We start from the raw sequence: 17,581 nt of genomic DNA on the forward strand, positions 1-17,581 counted from the left end.
CAAATTGGATCCACAACTAAAGAGACTATTTCCTGAACCACCCATAATCGCCTACAAGAGGGGTCGGAACTTCAGGGATAGCCTAGTTAAAGCAGAAAGACCGAGAGTGGACAATCAAAGAACCCTCACCAAGAGGAAAATAGGTACGTTTGCCTGTCTCAGTTGTGGCAATTGTAACAACATAATGAAGGGAAGCTATGTAAGACACCCATCAAATGGCCAAAAAATCCCACTAAAGGATTTTGCCACTTGTGACACGAAATCAATCATTTATGGTTTAAGCTGCCCATGCGGCATTTACTATGTTGGACAGACACAAAGGAAAGCCAAGGAGCGCTGGAATGAACACAAAAGTAACATACGTACCAACAGTGTTAACTCACCTGTAGCAAGACATTTTTCCATAAAGAAACATAATATTTCTCAACTAAAGGTTGTGATTTTGGAAATTGTGAACAGAGCCCCAAGAGGTGGCAATCATGCCAGACGTATGAACCAGAGGGAAATCTTCTGGATAGAGAGACTAAACAGTCTAGCTCCCAATGGGATGAACGAAGATTACAGTTTAGCCTCATTTTTGTAACTAAATACTGTTTCCCCTGACCCAATCAGAAACCCAGTGTGGATACAATATCAATTGCTGTTAAATACATTTTTGAATTTGTTCAGTTCACTTAGGATGATTTTTTACTGACATAGGATGTATTAAGTTACAGACCATAGAATGTGAGCATGCTTCTCTTGAAATAGTAAACACACGGATGTCCAATATTCGATTAACTTTTGTCCGTGGTAAACAATAGATTTCCCAGAAGTTACATGAGACACTCCTCACATTTATCTTTCGACTCTTTTCACCTTTATTTCATTTGACTCAAACTCCCTGCACCAGTATAGATATACACCTATATACTATTGGTTAATTACACATTGTTTTCTAAAATATGTCCGTATGACGTCTGTTTTCCCGTCACACGCTGACGTTCTAAACATAGTGACGTCGTCACGCTTCGACGTGATGACGTCATAATGTAAATAGTGGCCATCTTTAGCGAAAACCGTGTAGAACGGTTCGAGCTACAGCACCGGCCATCTTCTCAGGAAGGAGGTAAGAGAATCCTTTGTAAACAGCTCCCCAATTGCATATCATGAGCCTAGAGGCCTTCACAGAATACTCTCCACAGAATGATCCCACCCCATTGTTTTCGTGTATCTAATATAGTATATATACGTGTTTTTACAGACACGAGTGGAGGAATCGCCCATTACTGCACTACCTCCGTACCTGAGGACTCTCTACATACCACAGCGACCCATTCCATGGATGTAGTAGCTTTTTACAGAAATACTGAAAGGTAATATTTTTTCTTAGATATTACATGACTAGATTTTCCTTCATGAATTAAGATCCCGTTTTTAATTGAGCTTTCCCTATTGTCTTTTTATCACATCTACAGGTTGAATAACCATTATTGGGCTGATATTGCTATTGATAATAAATCCAGTTAGGATATTCCACATTGAACATCCAGGTGATTATTATTAAAAATTTCTCCCAAGAGTTAAATGACAGTTATCAGTGAGAATCTAAAATTTGATCATTGTATCATACATTATAGACGAAACAAAGATTAACGGCAATGAAGAGGGCTATCAATTCCTGAAGAAGGGGACACCCCGAAACGCGTCGAGAAAATATTCATCATTACTTTCTGTGGATATACCATGTGAAAAGCCTATTGTATAGAAAGTGTGATGAGTACCTTGTATGCCCTTGTATTATAATATTGAATGTAACCTCAAAATGAACACATTTATGTTATTATGTTTACAAAGACTGGATGATGAATGAATTGAAATTCATATCTATAACAATTAATTTAAAATTCAATTAAAACCGATGGTCCCCATCATTCTGTTTTATTATAATAGTGTCATGAATTAGCTTCTCTCATTAATTTCTTCTTTTTTCTGAAAGAAACTGAATATTACCATTGTATAGAAATATTGACTGTTTCTACAGTATAAAGGGTGTGCAGGGGACGGGAGAGTTCCACAATCTTGTGGACAATCTGTTGGATTTACATAGGTTAAAACAACCCAGTGTCAAGGTTGTTATTCTCCCCGGCACCCCGTAAATTTTCAACAAATCCTGTAAAAAAACCTTAAACCTAGGTGTGCGCTAGGCAACACAAATATTGGATTCTTGCTCTCTGCCCCCCTAAAAATGCTTAGGGAGTGACACAACAGCCATAGCAGCACCCAATAGAAATACTAACAATCACCTCCGCCTCCCTAAGGGATGTCTTTTTCAAAGATCAATGCAATTACAGAAAAACACGCCACAACTTTGGCATTTAACGAAGAGGAAGCCACACGAATTTTAGGGCTTTTGAAGGAAATCGAAACAACCACACCAACAACGACTAGTCCAGAGAAACTTATTACACAATTGGAGAGGGTCATCAGAAGGGAGATATCGCAAAAACTACACGCTACTACATTAGCACAATACTACCGAGCACAAAGAATCCCAAGAGGACTAAGGGTATATTTAAGACCCACACTGTGCAAGGACAACCCAGATTTTGTGAAGAAATGGGAGCAGATCTTAAATAAATGCTCTTTGGATCTTATATTATTGACAATCGAGGAATTAGCAAAATCTGTCAGCAAACTCGACAGTGAAATCGAAGACCTGACAGAACAACTGTCGAAATTTAAAAACAAAGAGGAATTAACAACCATCATAGAGGAAGTGAACAGAACATTGGACAACTACAAAAAGGACATAGAACAACGCAAAGTCCGAAAATTCAGAAGAGATACGTTGGATTATCTTCAGGATATAGTATACTCCTGGCAAGAATACTACGCACAAAACAAAACCGCACCAGGTAGAAGACCACAAAACCACAAAACACCAATACCGGGACAAGAACCAAGTGGATCCAGTAGCGAAATACCTACAAGTGGGGACGAAGTTATCAATAGGGAGAACGCGGAAAGTGGACCGATTATACATACATCACAAGAAGCGACTACCTCTAACGCACAAACCACTCCCTCGGTTTTTTTAGACAAAAGACTACGCGAAGAGGCAATAAGAAATCTAAGATCGCGGAACAAACCAAACAACTAGTTGTTAATATTTCATCAAAACCACTATCCAAAGACCAAACGGACACATTGAACCTAGGTTTAACATTTATACCAACCCAGAATTCCAATTTGCTGGAAGAAAAAATCAATCTTCACAGACTGGCACGGAAAATGAGACTCAAAGTCTTTTTTGATTCACAAATGGGAATCAACACTACACAAGAGCCACATCAATACTTAGAAATGAAACCCAAGAGTCATTTCGACCCTCAAGTCAATAACATAACCATCAGAATGTTTGAAGAACAGATGATAAAAGATCTCAAAAGGGTTAATTTCACCAGAACAAGGAACTACAATACCAGGAGAAGGCAGAATGAAATCATCAAGAACCTTGCGGATGACAGAAGCCTGACCCTAAAACCGGCAGACAAAGGAGGGGCCATAGTTATTATGGACACTACATACTATGAGGAGAAGATTTTAGAGCTCCTAACAGATGAGAACACGTACATAAAAATTGAACAAGATCCGGTCAGAGAAATATCAAGCATTATTGAAACTACGCTTGAGGAAGCTGAGGACCAAGGATGGATTTCCAACAAGACTAAATTGTTTTTGATTAATGAACATCCTATTACTCCAATCTTCTATGGACTGCCAAAAATACATAAGAACTTGACAAAACCCCCTCTCAGACCGATTGTTGCGGGAACTGATAGTATCTTCAACCCACTAGCAGTTTATGTGGACAAGGCATTACAACCCATAGTCCAAACAACCACAACATATCTTAAAGATACCACAGATTTTCTCAATCACCTAGACACCTTAACAGATATTAACAGAAATGATCTACTGGTTTCGTTTGATGTACAGAGTCTATATACATGCATCCCACATCAAGACGGTTTGGAAGCACTCGAATGGTGTCTACTAAGAAATGAATGTGAAGCAAACAAAACCTTCCTAATGAAATTAAGCAAAATTATACTCATTAACAACTATTTCAGATACAGGACGCAGTACTATTTACAAGCATCAGGAACTTCAATGGGGTCAGCAATGGCCCCAGCCTATGCTAATCTATTCATGTACCATTTGGAGATGAAATGGATTTTGATACCAACAAAATTTAGCAAAAAAATCATCACCTGGAAAAGATACATTGACGATGTTTTCGTCATTTGGAGAGGACAACATCACGAACTAGAGGAATTCCTAAAATACATCAATTCAGGCCACGACAGAATCAAATTCACGATGGAAATTGGAACCCCTAAACTACATTTTTTGGACGTTGAACTAGAGATTGGGGAAGATGGGATAATCACCAATATTTATCACAAACCCACCGATGTTAACAACACGTTACACTTCAGGAGCCATCATCCGACGCATTTAAAGAATAATTTGCCCTACAGTCAATTCCTTAGACTAAAGAGAATTATCTCAACAACTGACACCCTGAGGAATGAAAACCTATTGATGACACAAAGATACAAGGAAAGAGGCTATCCAGAGTCTATCATCAAGAAAGCAGAAGAAAAAACACTCACATTGGAGAGGAAAGACCTCCGTATATCAAGAAATAGATCTAAGGAGATCCCATTTCTCTACGCTTTAAGATATTCAGCACAGAGTCATCACATAACAAGGATGATCAAGAAGAACTGGGGTATAATCAAATTGGATCCACAACTAAAGAGACTATTTCCTGAACCACCCATAATCGCCTACAAGAGGGGTCGGAACTTCAGGGATAGCCTAGTTAAAGCAGAAAGACCGAGAGTGGACAATCAAAGAACCCTCACCAAGAGGAAAATAGGTACGTTTGCCTGTCTCAGTTGTGGCAATTGTAACAACATAATGAAGGGAAGCTATGTAAGACACCCATCAAATGGCCAAAAAATCCCACTAAAGGATTTTGCCACTTGTGACACGAAATCAATCATTTATGGTTTAAGCTGCCCATGCGGCATTTACTATGTTGGACAGACACAAAGGAAAGCCAAGGAGCGCTGGAATGAACACAAAAGTAACATACGTACCAACAGTGTTAACTCACCTGTAGCAAGACATTTTTCCATAAAGAAACATAATATTTCTCAACTAAAGGTTGTGATTTTGGAAATTGTGAACAGAGCCCCAAGAGGTGGCAATCATGCCAGACGTATGAACCAGAGGGAAATCTTCTGGATAGAGAGACTAAACAGTCTAGCTCCCAATGGGATGAACGAAGATTACAGTTTAGCCTCATTTTTGTAACTAAATACTGTTTCCCCTGACCCAATCAGAAACCCAGTGTGGATACAATATCAATTGCTGTTAAATACATTTTTGAATTTGTTCAGTTCACTTAGGATGATTTTTTACTGACATAGGATGTATTAAGTTACAGACCATAGAATGTGAGCATGCTTCTCTTGAAATAGTAAACACACGGATGTCCAATATTCGATTAACTTTTGTCCGTGGTAAACAATAGATTTCCCAGAAGTTACATGAGACACTCCTCACATTTATCTTTCGACTCTTTTCACCTTTATTTCATTTGACTCAAACTCCCTGCACCAGTATAGATATACACCTATATACTATTGGTTAATTACACATTGTTTTCTAAAATATGTCCGTATGACGTCTGTTTTCCCGTCACACGCTGACGTTCTAAACATAGTGACGTCGTCACGCTTCGACGTGATGACGTCATAATGTAAATAGTGGCCATCTTTAGCGAAAACCGTGTAGAACGGTTCGAGCTACAGCACCGGCCATCTTCTCAGGAAGGAGGTAAGAGAATCCTTTGTAAACAGCTCCCCAATTGCATATCATGAGCCTAGAGGCCTTCACAGAATACTCTCCACAGAATGATCCCACCCCATTGTTTTCGTGTATCTAATATAGTATATATACGTGTTTTTACAGACACGAGTGGAGGAATCGCCCATTACTGCACTACCTCCGTACCTGAGGACTCTCTACATACCACAGCGACCCATTCCATGGATGTAGTAGCTTTTTACAGAAATACTGAAAGGTAATATTTTTTCTTAGATATTACATGACTAGATTTTCCTTCATGAATTAAGATCCCGTTTTTAATTGAGCTTTCCCTATTGTCTTTTTATCACATCTACAGGTTGAATAACCATTATTGGGCTGATATTGCTATTGATAATAAATCCAGTTAGGATATTCCACATTGAACATCCAGGTGATTATTATTAAAAATTTCTCCCAAGAGTTAAATGACAGTTATCAGTGAGAATCTAAAATTTGATCATTGTATCATACATTATAGACGAAACAAAGATTAACGGCAATGAAGAGGGCTATCAATTCCTGAAGAAGGGGACACCCCGAAACGCGTCGAGAAAATATTCATCATTACTTTCTGTGGATATACCATGTGAAAAGCCTATTGTATAGAAAGTGTGATGAGTACCTTGTATGCCCTTGTATTATAATATTGAATGTAACCTCAAAATGAACACATTTATGTTATTATGTTTACAAAGACTGGATGATGAATGAATTGAAATTCATATCTATAACAATTAATTTAAAATTCAATTAAAACCGATGGTCCCCATCATTCTGTTTTATTATAATAGTGTCATGAATTAGCTTCTCTCATTAATTTCTTCTTTTTTCTGAAAGAAACTGAATATTACCATTGTATAGAAATATTGACTGTTTCTACAGTATAAAGGGTGTGCAGGGGACGGGAGAGTTCCACAATCTTGTGGACAATCTGTTGGATTTACATAGGTTAAAACAACCCAGTGTCAAGGTTGTTATTCTCCCCGGCACCCCGTAAATTTTCAACAAATCCTGTAAAAAAACCTTAAACCTAGGTGTGCGCTAGGCAACACAAATATTCAATGTAAATCCAACATACAGTATTGGCCAATTTACATTAAAAAAAAAGCATGTTATGAAGGCACAAGCACAAAACAATGTTTAAAAATGAAATTGTTTGTAAATTAATTTATGTTTCTTGCTTTTCCTTGAAACCTTCTTCTTTACTGTAACGTCAACAACAGCAAGCTGGTCCACTGTTAAATAGTGAGCCAGAGACTATAAGGTAGGGTAACAAATGAGGTTTATTGTACAGCTCACCGAGGCTCGCTAGGTTAACTTCAAGGCACTTTAATACAGTTCGAAAGGCAAAAACAAGGATTCTGGGCCCCTCCTTCACTGAAAGGCAGACTACAATGAGTGAACCCAGAATTACAGCAGCACTTCAAACAAAACGCCGATCATAGGTTGAAAACCATGGGTACAGCTGCCCCTTGAAATAAATGCAGTTCGTAAGGTTGGCTGCCGTACTCTGCTGATAAAATGCTGTTCTTTAAGGTGAAACCAAAGGGTTCAGCTGTCTTTTGAGAGAAATGCAGTTCATAAGGATATCAGCTGTACTTTGAAATAAAATGTCGTTCTTTAAGGTGAAAACAAAGATTACAGCTGTCTCTTGAGAATAATGCAGTTCATAATGATTAGGGCGTTTTTCCTCTGCACCCCCGTCAAAACACACAATTGTTTACTGCTCTGCTGACTCGGGTCGAATCACCCAATAAACAAAACTTCCTGAAGCCTCTTTTCACCTCCTTTCCAGCTCCTTTTCCATCTGGCACTTTCCTTCCTTCCGCAGACGGGCTTGCCTGCAGGGCAGATAAGGAGCCCACCGGAGGGTGTTCCTTTTCTCACTAGTAAACCCACCGGTACTGGAGACTGGCCTCGTTCCACTCCGTGCCTCCGCCGTCAGCCTCCTTCCATTCCTAAAAACCGAGAGAGAGCTGGAGTCGTTTTGTGAGCCTTTTAACGTGCATGCCCCTCCTCCCTGGTAATTAACGTTGGGTGTTCCCATCCCCAGTGTTATCACACATGATGCTAATTCTCCTCCCTGCTTAATTCTCGTGGAGTGAGTTTTAGTGTTAAACTCTGACTGTGGAAGTCCACCTGAATAGGGAAATGTGGTTTTTCATCTCCTTTGCCTGATTTATTTTCCCCTTTTCTGGCTTTTATACCGATGAGGTCTTTGTTGAGGCATTCTGGTATATGTAGTCCATGTCTCTATTTGTTTGCTCATTTCCCTCATATTTAACATTATTTTGTCCTGTGTGATGACTGGCTTATACCCCTCCAGGCTGTTCACTTCCGTATCTTCATCCCTTGTTAGGGCGGCCGCTACTGATTCCCTATCACATCCACCGACTCGGATCCACGTGCCTCTTCTTCTATATCCCGATCTTGTATACATCCCTAGAAAAGAGTATCCATTTTTAAGTCATTCGTATTAGAAATCAAATTATTCCATCGCACACATGGCTTACACAGATACACTCAGACACTGTGTACGTCATTTAGTCAAAATATACATTTCGAATTTCACCTGATTGATGGCTAGTTTACTCGATCAAAGATGACTGTGCGAAGCACACTGATTGAAATGTTGCACTCAAGCAATTTGCAAAAACTGCTTGTTTCTAATATTGTCATTGTCTGTATAGTATCAGATCTAGGACCTACTTCAAGGGAACTGTCAGTACGCATACCTCTGGCTCAGGACTAACTATGAGGGTTGATGTAATTGTAGTCGAAGCTTCAGCATCTCCCTATAACACAGTACTTGTTTTAGTAATGATGAAAAAATTGAAATTGAACAACCACAATGTGACGCAGACAATGATACATCAATAAAAAACCATGAATGAAACATTGTGTAAACGAACGACACGATATGTAAATATGATCATATTATCTCAAAATTCATGCATAAAACAATTCCGGAACTGAATAGGTAAATAAGACTACCTGATACACGCTCGAGTTGTTGTTGACTCCAGGCAAGACAATGATGCAGAATCTTGCTCCTTCATATTCAGTGCATAGTCATGGAGTTGTAAAGGGAACATTTTATTTGATTTAGAAATGCTAATCTTAAAAATTGGCATGTAAAGAGACAGATTACGAAAATATTATGTGTTTAAAGGGCACTATAGCATAGTTATCTGTGCCCATAAATCGTTTTCTATGATGTTCCTAAAACCAAGGACAGATGTTTAGCAAAATGGGGTTTAGTTATAAAGCAATAAAATCTTGTAAATATGAAAAGTATTATAAGGGACATTTACACCATTTACACCATTTAGTTGCCTGTTCACTACCCCAAGGGCTACAGCTATATCCGGAACCGTGACTCACCTGAGGCGGCCTGTACATGAATAGAGTGGGAATTGCATTTGGGAGCAATTTATGAGTCGTTCTGAGTCGATTCTTCTTTGTGTACTTGGATTGGTCGTACATATGCGGGGTAAAGTGCAGGCTGCAGATGCAGAATCTATCACCCCTCGAGTCCTCCAAGACTTCATGGGCTCTACTTTCAAGCTCTGCTGGCTGAAATCCGCAATATCTGACCCATTCTCTTATTCGATCTATATTCCTCGGGAATACATGCATTGTAGTGCCATCAGATTTGTTATGGGTCTTAGAAAGGCAACCGAAAACCGTACATGCAGGCATTGTTGGAAATTCTGCAAAAAAAAGGTCAACATTATTAGAAATTTACTTTGCATAAAAGCGTGAGAAAGAAGGAATTATACCATACATTTTTTCTATGCAAGCTATGTTTTGGTCATCGAAGCACAACCAGTGTAGCGTGGCCGGCTGTATTATAGGGTAACTTACATAAACAATTCATTGATGTGACGAGAAACATAACAAACATTACTCGTCCCTTGAATGTACTATCGTGCATCAAAAGGAAACATGCTTATAGACACGGTCTGCGAAGGATGCAATTCGATCCCAATTGACACTGATGACAATTGATATATATCGATAACTAATATAATATCATCTGCCTTCAAGAGACTTGGCTAAGGGTAAAACCGGCCTGTGATGGATACGAGGTTTATTGGAATCGGGCATTGAAGGGAGTGTTAGGGAGACCTTACTCTGGTCTACTAACTTTAATAAAGACTGATGGTGGTATTAAAGTAATCTCCCATTTCACCCCCAATGCCTATACACAGATCCCGGAACTGGAATTAACCCTCAAATATGATATAGCAAGGCTCTTACTGATCAATGTATATAGAGGAATGAAGGGCCCTCTGGTTGAAAGTTGGATGGAAATGATTGTGAGGAGAACGGACCTCATTTTGATAGAGGGCGGAAGGTGTGAGATCTTAATCTGTGGTGACTTCAATTTCCGCCTTCTGTCAAGGGAGGGGATCCTGTTTTGCCAGAACAAACTACAGAGACTGGCTAGGAAATGGATGAATGAGATTTCTTTGCATGGTATGGAGCTGGTGAATGGCTCTTATACAGGAGACAAGCTGGGGAGAAATACTTGGATAAATGTGCTTCAGGCTGCTTGCCTAGATTTTTGCTTTGCCTCCGCCTTCTTGGGCCAACTGATATCTAATTTTGAGGTGATCCCTACTCGACAGAGCGACCATGACCTTCTATCTGTTACTATCCAGATACCTAGAATAGGGGTCAAGCCAATTTTTATGCCGACCATTGAAATAAATGAAGGCTTAAACAGATTAAAGATTCCTTCGGCGGTTACTCCGCTTGTGGCAGAATGTTTAGAACGTGAAATGGCAGCTGATGTTAAACTAGTTGAATATGCATGGATTTTAACGGGATTTACTTTAAAAAATGGCACTAAAGGGAAATCTGAGCTAGCCCAGGCACATACATATGACGTAGAACTGGTTAAACGGCACCAGATTTATCGAGCTGAAAGGAGAAAAATAAAGAGGAGTACCTCCTCTGAAAAAAAATGTCTTCTTAAGAAATGTTGCCAATCCTATAAAAACTGGATCAAGATCCATAGACAGAGATTTAAACAACAAGATGCAGAAACAATGCTGCAAGCAATCTGCAGCAACAATTCCCGTAGTCTGGGAATAAATTAACAGCAGTGGGGGCAGTAGAAATCATTTCCTCTTGGGGGGGAGTATCTGAAGAAAATTGGGTAAACTATTATAATATGCTGTTTACGGCCCCGGCTATAAAGTCATAATTAGTGGAGGATAGAGTGACGCAGGGGTGGCGATTTGAATTTGATAAAGAAGATTTGGTGCTAATGATCAAGAGTCTCAGCTCATCGAGGGCGGCTGGGCCGGATGGGGTTGCCAATAGTGGAATGAAAAGTAATCCGGAGGCATGGACCAGTTTTGCCTTATCACTATTTAAGCAGATCATGCGAAATCGTAAAATCCTTGAATCCTGGAGCGAAGTCTGGGTGGTTCCTATCTTTAGGAAGGCCGATAGGACGGATCCGAAGAACTACCGTCCTATCGCCCTCCTGGACTCACTAGGAAAGCTTTTTGCCTCACTTGTACTTAAAGATCTGAACAAGTGGGTGCACTTAAGGGGAATTTTGGATCCTAGACAAACTAGCTTCCTAAAGGGGGTTGGAACCCAGCTGAACCTCTTTATTTTGAACCAGCTGAAACAGAGAGCTTTAACAAATAACACCACAATCTCCATGGGCTTTTTAGACCTCCACCAAGCTTTCGATGGAGTGGATAGAACTCGATTGGGGGATAAAATGAAAGCATGGGATTGCCTAGTGGATGTCTTTGAAGCAGTCCAAGCTTTATACTCTGAGACATCCATTCTAGTCAGATTAGGTCCAGGTGGTCGACTCTCTAGAAAAATATGGACATTTAAAGGTTTAAAACAGGGATGTGCTCTGGCCCTGATTCTCTTCTGTATATACATATCTGATCTGAACATCTCACAACATCATCTGTGCTTTTCCACCAAAAATGAATGGAAAGGAAGTAGCGTGGTTATTATACGCGGACAATATAGTTTTTCTTGACCTGACTGAGATCGGGTTACAGAGGAGAATAGTTGCTTTTAATGACTAACTTAACATGAATGGTATGAAACTGAATGTGGGGAAATCACAAATTCTAATAATGTCAGCAGCCAAAAAATTGAAAACATCAAACTTCTCATGGAAGGTCGATAACATATGTTTGCAAGTGGTTGATGTGATTACATACTTGGGTGTGAAAATTACAGAAATACTAATGAAAGCACACATGTAGTCTGGCTAAAATCCAAATTAGAAGCTCTCACAAATCAGGGAATTGCCATTCACAGACGTTATGGTGCCTTTTCAGGTTCTATTGACAAAAGGTCACACAAGTCCTGACCTATGGGGCAGAAACTCTACTGAAAATAAATAAAAACATATGGGTACAAATGGAAGGAAAGTTCTGGCGAAGGATTTTAAGACTGCCGAACTGTCTATCTACAGTAAAAATTCACAGAGAATTGCAATTACAATCTATGTCATCCATTGTTCTGTGGAGGGAAATTTCATTTTTCAGGAGATGCATTATAAAAGAGCCTTCTGGGGGCGTGGCTTGGCGCCATGGTGGACGGTTTGGCCCGGTGAGAGCTCCCGGCCGAGACGGTGTCTCTATCCAAAATGACCCAGTAAAGCCAAATCCCCGGCGTGAAAATTCGGCACCCCGAGGAGCCGGAAGGCTGTGGCAGCTCATGGTACAATCTCGATGCTCCTAGCCCAGGGGAGACAGAGTTCTGGCCGGGCTTTCTAACGAGGCGGCTTGGCGCATCGGAAGGGTCCAAAGATGGCAGATGGCAGCAGTGCTTAATCTGACCCCCTCTTTCCGATCAGCCCTGGCAGGGGGGACAGGAGTTAACCCAGAGGCCGGCGGCGATGAATTCCCCGACTCGACACGGGACAAATCCATGAGCAACCCCCGGGGGTGCGCTCACCCATGGGCGGCAGCCGGTGTGATTGGGCACGGACGTAGCACGACTCGATTCCCACCGAGACCCAGCGGACCAAGCCGCTCCGGCTAATATAACGCCAGGCAATCAAGACCGAACGCGTCCAACTGCAGCGAGAGGGGCCCCACCACAAAAGTACGCAGCGGAGGCTCCTGCCGATCCCTCCAACTAACTAGCCTGCTACCGCCTACATCTCTGAGCTGACAGCTCCCTGCCGGCTTCCGCCGTCAGCTCAGTGCAATCGGCGTCCCGATCAGCTCCGGGGACTTGGCACGTCTCGACGCTGCGGTTCATCTTCAGCAAGCGTCCGATGTGGGAGGAGGAGGCGGCCTTCCAGTGGCCCTGTATCCAGATTACGGCACCCGCTCCCGGATGAAGGGAGGGCGGCACCTGCCACACCACCCGGGACCTCTCGTAGCCCCACTTGCCGACTCCACGGCCCCGGCTCTCCGGGGAAAGCAAGGAGGGTCCGGCCCGCCCCGGATCACCTCAGCACTGCAGTCCGAAATGTATTAACTGCCCACCCAGATCCAGGAAAGGCAACCGCGTCTCTCCCTCTCAGCTCCATCCAGGGGGGACCAAAGTCGGGCCGGTGCTCCCAGTCCTGGCCTGCTGGCTGCGGTCCCAGGGATCCCAGTGCATCTCGCCCCAACAACTCCATCCAGCTTCCTGCAGGAGAGGGCACAGCTGGGTGCCGATTGCGGCCCTCTCACTCCCCGGGTGGGGGCCGGAGGTCTTCCTCTCCAGCAAAGGATTCCCCCCCCTGAGGCACCAGCACATTAGTAGAGCACTGAGGATGGCCATGCTTCAGCGCTGCACGGCAGTGTCGCCAAACAGCACACAACAACCCGGGAAGCCTCCAGGGTGTGAATTTGTAGTCTGAGCTAAAAGAGCGTCTCCTGTTATCCAAAGCTGCCCATTAGGCGTGAAGGGCTGAATCAGTTCTTCGCTACAATAACAATGAACAATGTCCAGGAACCCTATCCTTCCAAACAGACCGATATATCTACCCTGCTGTCTACCACCATGGGGGAGAAGTCTAAGAAAGGGGAGCGCAATGACAATGCAAATCCCAACGCACCCCCTGAACCCAATTCCGATTTGCCGACCCAAGCAGTTACAAAAGCAGACGTCCAAGAGCTCCTCTCAGCCATAACCAAGAATACCAAAATGGCACAGAAGAACTAAAAAGCGAAATTTCGTCCCTAGACAAGAGAGTGGGCGAAATCGAAACCAGAACAGAAGAAATCGAAACTACTCTATGAGCAAAACTTCGAGATTGGGGAGGGGGTTGACAGGCTCACTGCGCTGGAGACCAGATTTGAGGCCCTCGAAAACAAGCAGGAAGAAGCGGAAAATAGGTCTAGGCGCAACAACATCCGCCTTAGAGGAATCCCGTGTTCTGTCACCAAGGAAGAACTAAATACCTATGTCAACGACTTATTCCGCTTCATTCTAACGCTCCCAGATGAAGCCCCCCTAGAACTTGACAGAGTCCACAGGGTTAGAGTCAAACAGAATGCAACCTCCCCACCAGATGTCCTAGCGAGAGTCCACTTCTATAGAGTCAAGGAAGAAATCATGCGCAAAGCCAGAAGTTAGGCCCGAATTGGCTTCAGAGACGCCTCAATATCCCTCTACCAAGACTTAGCAGCGGCTACACTCACAAGAAGAAAAGCCCTTAAACCACTGACTGAATGGTTGCGGGAGAGGAAGACGACCTATTGACGGGGGTTCGCCACAGCTCTCATTTTCACATGGGGTGTCCACACGGAGGGGTCGGGGGGCTCAACGGAAAAAGGAGCCGAAAGGTTGGACACAAGTAACCTCCAAGGAACACTACGAACTGAACTATCATGGGCTCAAAGGATGGGTTCGTTAAACAAAACACTCTCCATCACGACGTGGAATGTACAGGCTCTCAACGCCCCAAGAAAGCGGAAATCGGTGGAACAGAGACTAGACCAATTAGCAGCCGACATAGTCTACCTCCAGGAAACTCACCTGATAGCAGAGGACGAAAAACGACGTTACCCTAAATGCTACTTCGCCTCAGCCGCACAGAAAAAAAGAGGAGTTGCAATACTGCTGAGTCAAAATCTGCACTTAACTCAGATCACTACCAAAAAAGACCCAGAGGGGAGGTTCCTGCTCCTAAAAGGCTTACTGGTTGAACTGCCAATTACCCTAGTGGCAATCTATAGTCCAAACAAAGAGCAAGACCAGTTTCTTCGCAACCTCCTCCCGACCATCACTGCTTTCTCTGCCGGCCACTCACTAATCGGAGGAGACTTTAATCTTCCCCCAGACCCGAGCTTCGACAAGACCCTACCACCTTCAAGGGAAGACTTTAGCAAAGCCCTGGCCATGGCCGAATTCCTACGGGAAACTGAGACGATTGACATATGGAGACTGCGCAACCAGGGAGAAAGGGACTATACTTTCTTCTCCCATGTCCATAGAGGGTACTCGCGGATCGACCTGTTGCTCGTCGAAAACACAATGGCCCCCTATGTGGAGGAAATCCAAATTGGGCACATAGCAATCTCAGATCACGCGCCGGTCACGATGAATCTGCTTCTGCACGGAGTTCCAGAACCTGCCCAACGGCAATGGAAAATGCAGGATCATATCTTGTCTGACGCAGCCGCCAGCTCTGATCTCGCTGAGGTGCTTCAGAATTATTTCACAGAAAACACAACCCCAGACTCCCCAATAGCAACTGTGTGGGATGCCATGAAACCTGTAATTCGAGGGGGGACAATGGACACAACAGCTAGACTCAGGCGACAAAATTTGCTAAAGCAACGAAAGGTGGTGGAAAGGGTTGTAGAACTGGAAAACAAGCTCAAAAAGCGCCACACGAAAACAACAAACCGAGACCTAAAAAGAGTGAAAAGGGAGCTGGAAATACATCTAGCAGATCGGGCCGACAGAGCATTAACCTACACCAAGCAATTCTACTACCTCAACAGCAACAAAGCTAACCGTCTCCTAGTGCATAAGTTGAAAAAACTCCAAACCAGGAACTACATCCAATGCCTGGTCGACAAAAACGGCACCCCACACCACACGGAACCAGAAAAGCTCGAGACAATGGTTCAGCATCACAAAGAAATCATGGCAGGACCCCCGACTCCGGGCCCGGCCACCGCACAATGCCTGGCCCGATCCCAAAGAAGCAACCACATCCCCTAATGCCTGACCTGGAGCGCCTAATCTCAGTGGACGAAGTAAGCGAGACGATCCGCCTCCTGAAAAACACCACTCCCGGACCAGATGGACTGACCTCAAAATTCTACAAGAAGTTTGCTCACCTGCTGGCACCCCATCTGGCAAACCTATACAACTCATTTCTCTCTACCAGCTCCACTACGGCGGCCATGAACGAATCTCTAACGGTGCTGATCCTAAAACCGGGGAAAGACCGGACGCAATGCGCATCATACAGGCCAATAACTCTTCTAAACAACAATGCTAAAATATTAACTAAAATATTGGCAAACAGGCTGGCCCCGCTCCTCCCAGAGATCATCTATCCAGATCAAGCAGGCTTCATTCCGGGGCGGGGTACTCAGGACAACATCCGCAGAACCATCAACATAATAGACTCGGCAAACAGGATGGGCTCGAAGCTGACAGTCCTCTCCCTAGATGCGCATAAGGCATTTGATATGCTCGACTGGGGATACATAAAGGAAACCCTACTGCATTTTGGTTTTGGTCCGAACTTTGTAAAATGGGTCCTAGCCAATTACCAAAGTCCCTCCATGAGACTACGCTTAAATGGGACCAAATCCGACAGAATCAACATAACCAGAGGTACAAGACAGGACTGTCCCCTTTCCCACTCATTTTCGCCTTGTCTATGGAGCCATTTGCGGACAGAGTCCGCCTTAACCCATCGATACAAGGTCTCACAATCAAGAGGGAATCCTACAAAGTAGCCCTATATGTGGATGATATGCTGCTAACACTCACCCAAATGAAAGAATCTATAGGAGCCCTTTGGCAAACCCTTGAGGAATTCCAAACAGCCTCAGGGTTCACAATAAACATTTCCAAATCTGTGGTGATGGGCATCAACTTCCCTAAAAAGCTCAAAGCGGCACTGGAAGCTGAGTACCGGATCCCATGGGTAAAGGGGAGCATCAGCTACATAGGAGTCCAGTTACCCAGCAAAACGGAGAAGCTGTACAAGACAAACTTTCCGGCACTCTACAAAGAGTTAAAAAACGACATTGGACGCTGGAGAAAACAGCGTGGTTTGATCGGATCACGGTGATAAAAAAGAATTTAATCCGATGGTTGCTATACTTCGCACATGCCCTTCCAGTGGCGATCCGGAAAAAAGCCCTACAAAATCTGAAAGGGGACATACTGAACCTTATCTGGGAAGGAAAGAAGTCACGCATCCCGAAATGCATCATGCTCCGGAGTGCCGCGACGGGCGGCCTAGGGGTCCCGGATGTGGCCAGGTACTGCCTTGTGACCCAGCTAGCCCCAGCCTTCGCTTGGAAACTTCTTGCTAACCGCCCCTGGTGGCTACAAATGGAAGAAGATTGGAGCAAGACCCCGATTGAGACGCTGCCCCACAGCAAAGAACCCAAGGGGACCCAAGACCCGGGCCCTCTTCCCTCAACGAGAAATACAGTTGCTAGCTGGAAAAAGGCAGCCCTCCTATGGA

The 17,581-nt window shown here is 43.3% G+C and overlaps 2 protein-coding genes across 3 annotated transcripts in view; both read left to right on the top strand.

Annotated features, from left to right (window-relative positions):
- MFSD8 (major facilitator superfamily domain containing 8) overlaps positions 1-17,581 on the top strand; it is a 1,042,879-nt gene that overhangs the window by 555,412 nt on the left and 469,886 nt on the right. The gene's annotated exons all lie outside the window — the stretch shown is intronic.
- Positions 1,409-6,716, top strand: LOC138516173 (uncharacterized). Of its 2 annotated transcripts, XM_069631101.1 has the most exons (3): positions 1,409-6,142; positions 6,245-6,319; positions 6,407-6,716. In XM_069631101.1, the coding sequence occupies exon 1, from the start codon at positions 3,274-3,276 to the stop codon at positions 5,368-5,370; it is 2,097 nt and encodes a 698-aa protein (XP_069487202.1). In that variant the 5' UTR covers positions 1,409-3,273; the 3' UTR covers positions 5,371-6,142; positions 6,245-6,319; positions 6,407-6,716. The 2 variants fall into 2 exon arrangements, with proteins under 2 accessions (XP_069487202.1, XP_069487201.1); XM_069631100.1 differs by having other exon boundaries at positions 6,245-6,716.

This window comes from Ambystoma mexicanum, chromosome 6q (genome assembly GCF_040938575.1).
Source record: "Ambystoma mexicanum isolate Mex_15411 chromosome 6q, UKY_AmexF1_1, whole genome shotgun sequence".
Taxonomy (NCBI): domain Eukaryota; kingdom Metazoa; phylum Chordata; class Amphibia; order Caudata; family Ambystomatidae; genus Ambystoma; species Ambystoma mexicanum.